Source organism: Glycine soja, chromosome 5 (genome assembly GCF_004193775.1).
Source record: "Glycine soja cultivar W05 chromosome 5, ASM419377v2, whole genome shotgun sequence".
In the NCBI taxonomy this organism is placed as follows: Eukaryota; Viridiplantae; Streptophyta; class Magnoliopsida; order Fabales; family Fabaceae; genus Glycine; species Glycine soja.
In genome coordinates this window covers 3,371,686-3,382,179 of record NC_041006.1, presented here as the reverse complement: position 1 = coordinate 3,382,179, position 10,494 = coordinate 3,371,686, and the positions used below count along the sequence as shown (strand labels likewise).

The following is a 10,494-nucleotide window of genomic DNA, read 5'->3' as shown; positions in this document are numbered from 1 at the left end:
GAATAAGATATCCAAACCAATTAAAATTGGATTTTAATTGATTTGATTTATTCAAACTAATTAAATTGGTTTGATTTGAATTGTTGAATTCGTTAAATTGATCCTGATAAACACCCCTAAAGGTGAGTGCAATTTCCCCTAAAACCTATCAAATTCTAATGCTACTACAAGCCCGACCCAAAGCAGCGTTTACCTCATCAGCCTCGTGTTCGTCGCAGTTAAACTACCTTATCAATTGATTCAATTCTGCTATTGGTTTCTACAAATATTGATATTGATTTCTTTCTTGATTTCAATAAAATACAAATGTATGCTGATCATTTTTGGTCGTAACATTCAGATATTTTACACTTAATAAAGCAAATAGCCTGCTTTAATACTTCGGAATGGTGATGAGAATGATAATAATTTACATGTCGCAGAAGTGATGCAGCAGTTCAATTTCAAATAACACAACCTTCATCATCTCCAAGCAGAGAGAGAGAAAACGGGGCAATGGCCACATTGAATGATCGTGAGCCTACTCTTTCAAAATGGATCATCTCATAATCACCTTCCTGCATTACGATACAAAAACCTTGTTTTATGTGGGATATGATGGAGGCGCATCTGGAAATCCTTGAAAGCACAAATGCATCTCAAATAAAACAAGCAATGCAACCATTGAATCTAAAGGGTTTAGTTTACAATTTTCCATCAATTTTCACTCTGATGAAAAACCTATGCGTGCTGCATCGCTGAAATCATGATACCAACTCATTCTGTAGTAATATTAAAAGTATTCATGAAACCTTATAAAATTGGATGCAACCATGAACCAATCACCCACACTGAAGATGGTCAAACGTGGGCTTCAATAAGGCTTTTACTTTTGCTTTCTTTTTCCCATGGTAAGATCTGTTGGTAATGCAAATAATGACAGTTGTTTGGTTTGAAATCATGGCAGCATTGCATCCACTAAAACTAATAATGTTACGTATGTTTATTGATGAGATCTTTTACAGAAATCCAGCTCTGCCATGTTGACAATTTAAGTATAAAATTTATTTCATTGAAGCGAATCAATCGACATTTTTAAGAGAATACATAAATTAAAGGAAGGACGAAATCCGGTGCTTTTATCCTTTTCCGTGATTATATTACTATTTGATTGGAATCTCTAATGCTTCTATTTGATAGAAAGGTAATATTATTATCAATTACTAAACATCCCCAACAATATTATAACTTAAAAGCGTACCACCTTACTCAAATCAATTCTGATTACCCCAGGAAATTGCAACAAAAATCTTACCATTCTACCATTTGGTGTGTTCAGTGGGCATGCTGAAGAGTATTCAAAACTATTTCCAGGAAGTATTAATGGCTGTTCACCAACAACTCCAATTCCCCTGTCACGTGGAAAATAAAATACAAAAGTTATGTTGAATTTCATTTTGAGTTTAAAACAACAACGGTCTTTTTTATTAAGTGGGATTAACTACCAGAATCAAAGTAATTGTGTTCTGTCATTAACTATGTGCCCCATGGGTTTAAAAGGAAAATAATAACACTTGGAAGCATGACAACAATATAGCAAAAGGGAAGAATAATTAACTCACCAGACATTTTCCGTTCTCCCATTAGCATCAGTTATAATCCAATGCCTTCTAAGAAGTTGAACAGGGTGGTCTGAGTTATTGGTAATTCTTATTCTATATGCAAAGAAGTATAGCCCCTTTGAAGGCTGACTTCTGCCCTCTATATATACACTCCTAACTTGAACCCTGATTCCCTGAATAAGTCACAATTAAATGTTACAATTTCTGATATTTTTGTGTAAAAGTACCCAATATCTCATGAAACACGCATTTGTAATTTTTTTCCTTGAAGAGTTTGAAGTAAAAAAACTATAGTTTTATAACAGATCTTTGCAAACCAAATTAGAAGACAAATTGGTTTCTACCAGAGAAGAAAAGTCACCACAACAACAATAATAGCCTTATACCATAAAGTGACTAGAGAAGAAAAGAGAATCAGAACACATTTAGTAAAAAGGGCAGATAGAAACCTACTATTCTATTACAAAGAATACGGAGAATCTTCTCCGTTTAAAGCAAAGCAGATCTTTGTGGGTCTGCACCTCCTTGTGTTCAAACACCCCAATTTCCTTTCAAATGATAAGATAAATCTCTCTCTCAACCTCTCCCTTTATTTATTTATAGGCAACTTGCCTTATTTATTCACACTATCTCAGCCCACTAACCTTTCTTTCTCACCAACAGACAGCTAACGGGGCTATTCTGAAACTTGGGCAGAATCATCAAAGACAAATTATTCCAAGAGAGATGCTCAGAATTTCCATTTCTGAAGACATGGTATTAAACTAATTTTTTTAACAGTGCAATCAACTTAAAAGACTGTTTAAAAAAGGGAAGTTGTTTTCCTTGTTAACTGTATTTCTCTTGAGATAGCTTACATCACTCGGAGATAAAACGTATTTAACTGAAAGTAGGGATCATACCAATGTTGTAGCATCGCTGCAACATTTTAAAAGAGAGTGTGGGGCAATATTGTTTAGCTCATCACGGTAACTAGCAGCATCCTGGAAAGAGAGAGAGGAAAAGGTGTCAAAATGTAAAATTAATTAGGGAATGATACCTCAGAAGACACACATAGAAATATAGGTCACGTTTTGTCAATTCAAGGTGAAAGATGTGAGGAGTGCTGATCTGATAGAGGATTAGAAAGAAAAATGAATGTAGAGGTATGAAAGTTGAGATATGAACTTATTACACCATTTAGTGGTTGAATTGAAGCTTGAAAGAAAATTGTTTATTGGATTTTGAAAAATTGGGTCACAGACGTAACAGTGGTCCAACAAATTCTGAAAGCAATGTAAATTTGTCATCTGTCCTGTCTAACTTATTGAGAGGAATGAGTAAGACAAATCAAAATTCAAGCAAGGTGGTGCTATAGCCATCTCAAGCACAGAAACACGTTATTTACTTATTTATTATATGAAAAGCACCAGTAAATCCAACTTATTTATTATATGAAAAGCACTAGTAAAACCAACTCTAACGAAGTTGCTTATTGGTTCTTGAAGTTAAGCTACTTGATAATACCATTAGAGCAAATAAGTTTTTATAAAAATTACTTATACAAGCAACTTGCTTAACCATTAAAAGAAAATCTTTTCAAATCAAAATGGGGTTCTTAACTTTAAGTGAATTCTTGTGAGGGGAGAATTAACCCAAACTGAATTCTTGCACTCGAAATGCTCTAATAATTTCATACAAGTCTCACTAGACAGAGAGTGGGCCCAAATTATTGGGTGAGACTGGCATGAAATTTAGAGAAAATAAGTTATACACTAACCATGTAAAGTAATTTTACGCATCTAATCACAAATCACCATGTATGGTAAATTTGTTTACTTTTACAATAATTTTCCTACAAGACATGATTTCTTATTTGTCAACATTCTAAATTTTTTATACTAACAGAGCATTGTCATTATTAAAGTCTGAAATTTACCTAATAAAAGAAAGAAATTGGATTAGAAAAAATGGAGGTCGATCACACAAAAAATTAAGCATATGTTTGGATTTCCATTGGGATGGTTTCAAAATTATATTTGAGAGTAAAACCACTTTGAGCTTATGCTTGGTTACCCTCCAAAAGCAAGTCTGAGTTTTGGAGAAACAAGGCTTGAGATACTTTTGCAAACGTAAGTTTTACTCAAACTCGAATTTGCAAGCTTTAATCCAAACATTCACTAAATTAGCACAACCCGAGTGCATAAACAATTAATTAAGCACTCGACAACATAATAATAGACACCTGGAATCTCTCTTCAGCAATTGCTTCCTTCAATAGTCTCCTCAGACGCAAAACAGGCTCCTCGTCCTCAAATTGCTTCAACGAGTCTCGAATTCTAGCTGCTTCCTTGTAATCCTTAAGTAGAACCAAAAAACGATGTTTACCTCCAATTTCAAAGTGCACAAGTAAGAGGTAAAACAAGACACTAACTAACTAACCTCAGATTTAGCAGCCACTTGCAATTGTTGCTTAAGAAGGGCGTAGGTTTGGGTCCGAGAGAGAAAGGAGCTTGTGCTACTGCTACCACTGTCTCCCTCCAAAGCACACGCTACGATGACACTCCTTCTTCTTCTTCTCACTCTCGTCTCTGAACTCAGCAACAGAAAATTCGCTAAACTACTACTCCTCAGACTCATACTTAACGATAAGGATTGCATTTTCCGATCGATGCTTCCAATTTTCCCCACAAACCTATCCTATTAGTGTTATTAATTATTCCTCTGGCGCAACCATCCAAATCAAAATCAAATCATCGTACCTCACTACTGCAACGCAACACAACGCAAAGAACCTTTTCCGCGGCTTTAGTTGTTAAATTGAAATGTAACTTTCCAAATTAGCCATTATATTTATCTGGGTAAATGGACAAATTCATATTTATCTCATTTTTTTATTCGAAACTAAATTTATATTTTTTTTATCTTTCGTTAATTAATTTATTAATATAGCATTTTTATAAAAGAATTTAATTATTTATGCTTATATTTATTACTTTTATAAGCAAAATTGTTATTTTGAGGTACATACTTTCGTTTTATTTATGCGAAATCAATTCCAATTTCCGACCATGATATACCAGTACTTGCGTGTGGTTGAGGGTATTATGGAGATCGTACTATGCTGTAAAATTAGTATATCAGCTTGCTGTTTATGGATTGTATCCGAAACTCTCAAGTCTTAAGAACCACTATCCATTTTTGTTGTGTATGGACATGAAAAATACACGTGCCGCAAATAGGTTAGCATATGATATTTTGTTGATGGGATTATGGGAAAGGGGAAATAGAAAAATATGTGAATGTTTATTAATCTCTATTTTCAAACGTGACGCAACGTCTGCCTTGGACCTACACTCTAGATCGCTTACTATATGATCTAAAATAAAGATATGAGACCCAACTTGTTGCAAGTTACTAATGCATTTTTTTTTCTTTTATTAATAGCTACAATAGGTGTTGTTTGTATCACTAACATTACATTCATCTAAATAAAACAAGGATTCATATTCAAATTTCGAGCATGGGAAAAATATAATTTAAAGAAGATATTTTACTTGAATGATTAGTTAAAAAAAATTAGTAAAAATTAATCATCAATAAAATTTATAAATATTTTACAACTATAACATGATTTTTTGGTATCAACAAAGGAAAATTCATTGATGCAGAGGACAAGGGTATTCAACCCTTACAAGTTACAATAACACAACTATAACATGGTAAAAAAAGTATTTTGGAGGTAAAATAGGATTAATCACCTTACTTGAATTTTGACTAAGTAAAATGATTTGTCCTCTCTCCCATATTAACCAAGTGTTTCATTCATTATCAAGAATAATTCTAAAAAATTATCAAATACACAATCTTTGTTGTCAATCAAATAGACCTATAATAATAAACATCATGTAAAAAAATATATTTTTATCACATCTCTTAGCAAATTCCACTAAGAGATGTGACAAACTCATGATAAAAGAATCACTGGACTTCTTTTTGCCTATTAATACTCCTATGACACCCTTAGTTAAATATTCATAATTCATATACTTTAATTATTACTTTATTGAATTCTGACCTAAGTATTGAAATCTACATAGAGGTAGGTTTTTCTTCAATTTTGACACAAAAAAAGTGACATCATTAGCACACAAAGTCATTACAGTGGTGAGTCATTACTCACTAGAGATTCCTCCACTAACATGAGTACTAAAGAACAATATCTTATCAATGCAAATAAGAATCCTAGGAAGAAAAAAAAAAGGAGTTGGAAGAAGGTTAATACCTAATTATATGAGTTGATGTTATTTTAAAATTTTGTCTGCCAAAATAGTTATTTCATTAACACATTCTGAAATTTAGTTTTCCAAATTCATTAAACACATTTTGATTTTTTTTGGAACATTTACCCATTAACAAAAATATTATAAAAATTAGTTTTCAAAAGTGATTATGAGGAAAGATATACCAAAAAATGCAAAAGAAGGGTACATCTAACCATAAGAAGGAGCCCATTTATCAATTGCCCTGTGCATATGTTTATTATGAAGTAACTTAGTTGAAAGTTGATTATTAGCTTAGTTTAGCCTTGTTATGAGTCATTGATTGAATAACCCAACCCAAGATTCATTTTTGCAACCACACGCATAATGCGCATGCGCGCGCACACACATATATATATCATACCAATATAATTTTAATAATTATATTAACATATTATCAAGATCGTCTATCTCAAATTTTGTCAAAATTGAACAACAAAAAGAAGATAATAGATAATCAAATAATCTATATTTTAATATATTTTAAAATATTTGTATTAAGCAGATTTTAATCTATATGAATGAAGGAGCAAATGATTTTGGATTAATATGAAATTTTACATATGTGATCTACGTAAAAGAAACTTTCAATCTAACAGTGAGTTTTAAGAAAATATTATCCAATTGAAAGTTATAAAATACACCATTGTCGTTGTCACTACCACTATCATGATTGTCGCCATGACCATCATCGTCGCTACCACCATGATGGTGGTGATGGTGATGACAACAATCATGTTGGTACAACAACGATGTTCATGACGATGGTCACAATGGTGGTTGTGGCAGCAATGATAACGACAACAGTCATATTAGTGACAACGATGACGACAGTTGATAATCATGGTGGTGTTGCGGTGGCGGTCATGTGATAACTGTGAATTTTAAGTTTAATTGATAGTCAATTTTGACTAATAATGATTAAAATTCCTTTAATTTACTATTGTTTTTAATGAAATAATGAGGAATTTAATATCATGTTAATTTTTTACCAACAGGATTTAAAAGAAGAAAAATTACAAGTGTTTTAGAGGAAGATTGATGAAAAAACGTAAAGAAAAAGCCTTGAAGAAAAAGTTGAAGATTGGGACAACTCGCTTAGCGTACAAGATAAGTCCAGCACATCACCTCGCTTAACGGTCAGCCCAAGCTTAGCATGAAGAAGACCCACGAAGAAGCCCAAAAACATACTTAGCACGAATCATGTGCTAAGTGTGTGATCATCGTCACGCTAAGCCCAGAAGTTCCACTTAGCACGAAGTCGCGTGAATTTTAAGCTACATTAGGCCTATAGAAGGAGTAGGAAACAAAGAAGAAAGACTAAGACTCATAGCTCTCTAATGAATACATTCAAAGCCATCTCAAATAGGGGAAACCTTCTTTTTATGCCCATTTTCCTCTTCTCCTCCTCTATCCATCCATCTTCTTCTTCTATCCACATCAACCCCTAAAATGTAAAGTCTTTCATGATAATGAAATGCTAAACCCCCATTGTTGGGAACCTAGCAGTCAAATGTCATTCTAATGTAATCTTTCTTGATTATCTATTTAATGCAATGCCAATTTTTGTTGTTTCTTTCCTGTGCTTTATTTGTATTGTATGGTCTGACATCCATGCATCTCTTTAGGAATTAGGCCACTGGGAAATGTTTAATTTATAAAGAACTGAGAAAGAGCATCTAAACAACTCATTGCTAGGGATAGAGTGATCTTGTTTTGCTTATGCATACATCTCCAAACTTCATGCAATTTACTATTTTTATTTTTATCTCTGCAAAAGAATTTGAGAGATAATAGATAAATTAGGTTCTTTATCGTGAGGGATCAGGGTTGAGTATTTTAGTAGATGTGGGTGAAAATTGGAATAATGTTAAATAGAAAAATACCTTAACATTGAATCATGGCTAGTTAGGCATGCTAGACCCCAACATATTTAAATTTTTGAATTTACCTTTAAGTATTCAAACACATTATCATCATCTTTATCTTCTATCTTTATCATTTTTTACTTTAAATCTTTATCTTATCTTCTACCTCTCTTTATCCTTTATTTTAAATTCCTTATCTTTCTTATTTTTTACTTTCTTCAAATTTTACATTTACAATTCTTCATTTCTTCTACTCTTGCTAAAAAATTGGGATATACATCAACACAAGTACAAACAAAGTCCATGTCGATTTGATACTCTAACTTTCGAGTACTTTACTACTTGAAACAAATTGATGCACTTGTCAATGAGTTAACACCTTAACAGTTATGGTGGAAACGGACATGATGAACGATGATAATAGGTTTAAGATATTTTAGGACATCATAGATTAAATCTTTAAGATATTTAATGTTCTGTTTAGTAAATTTTATGATTAAGTGAAATTTTAATTTGAATTTAAAATATTTTAATCTTTACCTTTTATTTTAGTCTGATGGTTGAGATTATTCATTCTCATTTTCATATAAGATGACTATTCTCATATGATACATTATATATATATATATATATATATATATATATATATATATATATATATATAGAGAGAGAGAGAGAGAGAGAGAGAGAGAGAGAGAGAGAGAGAGAGAGAGAGAGAGAGAGAGAGAGAGAGAGAGAGAGAGAGAGAGAGAGAGAGAGAGAGAGAGAGAGAGAGAATTATTACACAATTTTTATAACTTGTTATATAATTTGATTTTTATTGATTCAACTGTCGAATTATATCTATATATTACCAATATTGTCTACGTTAAATTTTGTCAAAATTGAACAACAATAAAAAGGTAATATGATGATTCATATTTTAGTGTATTTTAAAATATTATGTTACGTTGATTTTAATCTATATGAACGAGGTAAAAATGATTTTTGATTAATATGAAATTTTGCGTATTTGATCTATATGAAAGAAACTTTCAATCCAACGGTGAGTTTTAAGAAAACATTACCCGATTGAAGTTATTAAATTGTATAATGATTGTCAAAGTTATACTGATGTAGTTTGATTTCTCTTCTCTCTACATATATTATGATGTATCAAGTGAGAATTCTCAGTGTAAAATTCTTTTTTAAAAAAAGTATAATTATATTAGTTTTTTATTATTTGATTGGGCCAATTTTGATTAAATTTGGATAGGATTTTTTTTTTTAAGTCTGCAATGTGATGAATTATAATAAGATTGGATCAAATTTGTCATTAAAATAATTAGGAAAGTGAATCTAATAATATGCAATTTAATACATTTAACTCAAAAATTATTTTTTAACTATTAGTCTTACACAAAGCATGTTTTTAAAAATTTAACCATATTATAATTACAATAATGATTGATCAGTACCCCTAAAATGACAAAATATAATAAAATTAGTTTGGGCTAAAAAGTCCAAATCCCAAAGGTTAAAAAGACAAACAAGGAGAAAGAGAAAGACAATAGTATTAATTATAGTAACAACTAACGACAAGTGATACCATAATGGTTCATCGTTAGAATGGAATATCCCACATTTGAATCCAGATTCATGATGACTCGTTGTTGTTCTTCTTTTGTAGGAGTATTTCATAATTTATTTATTAGTATTATTTTATTAATTTTTTAAACGCAGCCTTAAAAACCTGGTCCAACACAACACGTCACGGTCAACCCTTGCGTTCAAGCGAGACAGAACCGTATCACTCCCTTCAGACTCTGTTGCGATCTCCAAAATGCAGAGCACAGTTTTCCCTCTCTCTCCCAAAACCTCACAAACGCTGTGTCTCTGTTTCCACTTCCAAACTCAACGTCATTCTCACTTCCTCTTCATTCCCATGTCAACCATGTTCTCTTGCTTCTTTTTCTTCTTCTTCTCTATCTTTCAAACTCGCTCCCTCTCATTCTCACCCCTTTCTCCATGCCAGAGCAGCCTCCGTGCCGGAGAGAAGCGCCGGCGAGTTCTCCGACGGCAACACTCTGGAACCTGGAGCCCTGTTTGGGCTCTGGATCATCTTCAACATCTACAACAAACAGGTCTTAAAGGTCTACCATTTCCCTTTAACCGTAAGCACCCTTCAGTTCGCAGTGGGGACCCTCTTCGTAGCTTTCATGTGGGGTCTTAATTTCTATAAGAGACCTAAAGTTAGTGGCGCTCAGGTATGTTCATGTTTGTGTTACTGTTGCATATAATATTGTTTCGTCTGTTTCTGTTTTGTCGTTTTTTTTTTTTTTTTTTTGTGTGTGTGTTTGTTAATGTTTGTTTGTGTTTCTTGGGTTGCAGCGATATTACCACTGGCTCTGGTACATACTTTAGGGAACCTTTTCACCAACATGAGTCTCGGACAGGTTGCTGTGTCTTTCACTCACACGATAAAAGCCATGGATCCTTTTTATTCGGTGCTCCTTTCTGCTATGTTCCTTGGAGAGGTTAGAACTTAGAACTTAAAACTTAGAACACCATTTGTTGCTGTTGTTTCTTTTCAACGAATTTTATGATCCGTTTAATACTGGATTGCCGGTTATTGTTTAATGGTTATATTATATTGTTTCCAACCTTAATCATCGATTAGTAACTTATCTTTTCTTACAGATACCTACTGTATGGGTGGTTAGTTCCCTTGTGCCTATTGTTGGT

At 32.5% G+C, this 10,494-nt stretch overlaps 1 protein-coding gene across 2 annotated transcripts; it reads right to left on the bottom strand.

Moving 5' to 3' along the window:
- Positions 1-214: 214 nt before the first annotated feature.
- Positions 215-4,411, bottom strand: LOC114411969 (protein ApaG-like). 2 transcript variants are annotated; one of them, XM_028375721.1, is made up of 6 exons: positions 4,023-4,410; positions 3,826-3,939; positions 2,504-2,584; positions 1,602-1,774; positions 1,295-1,391; positions 215-557 (listed from the first exon to the last, which is right to left on the bottom strand). In XM_028375721.1, exons 1-6 carry the CDS (start codon positions 4,239-4,241, stop codon positions 444-446), a joined length of 798 nt encoding a protein of 265 aa, XP_028231522.1. In that variant the 5' UTR covers positions 4,242-4,410; the 3' UTR covers positions 215-443. The 2 variants fall into 2 exon arrangements, with proteins under 2 accessions (XP_028231522.1, XP_028231523.1); XM_028375722.1 differs by lacking the exon at positions 2,504-2,584 and having other exon boundaries at positions 251-557; positions 4,023-4,411.
- Positions 4,412-10,494: the final 6,083 nt, after the last annotated feature.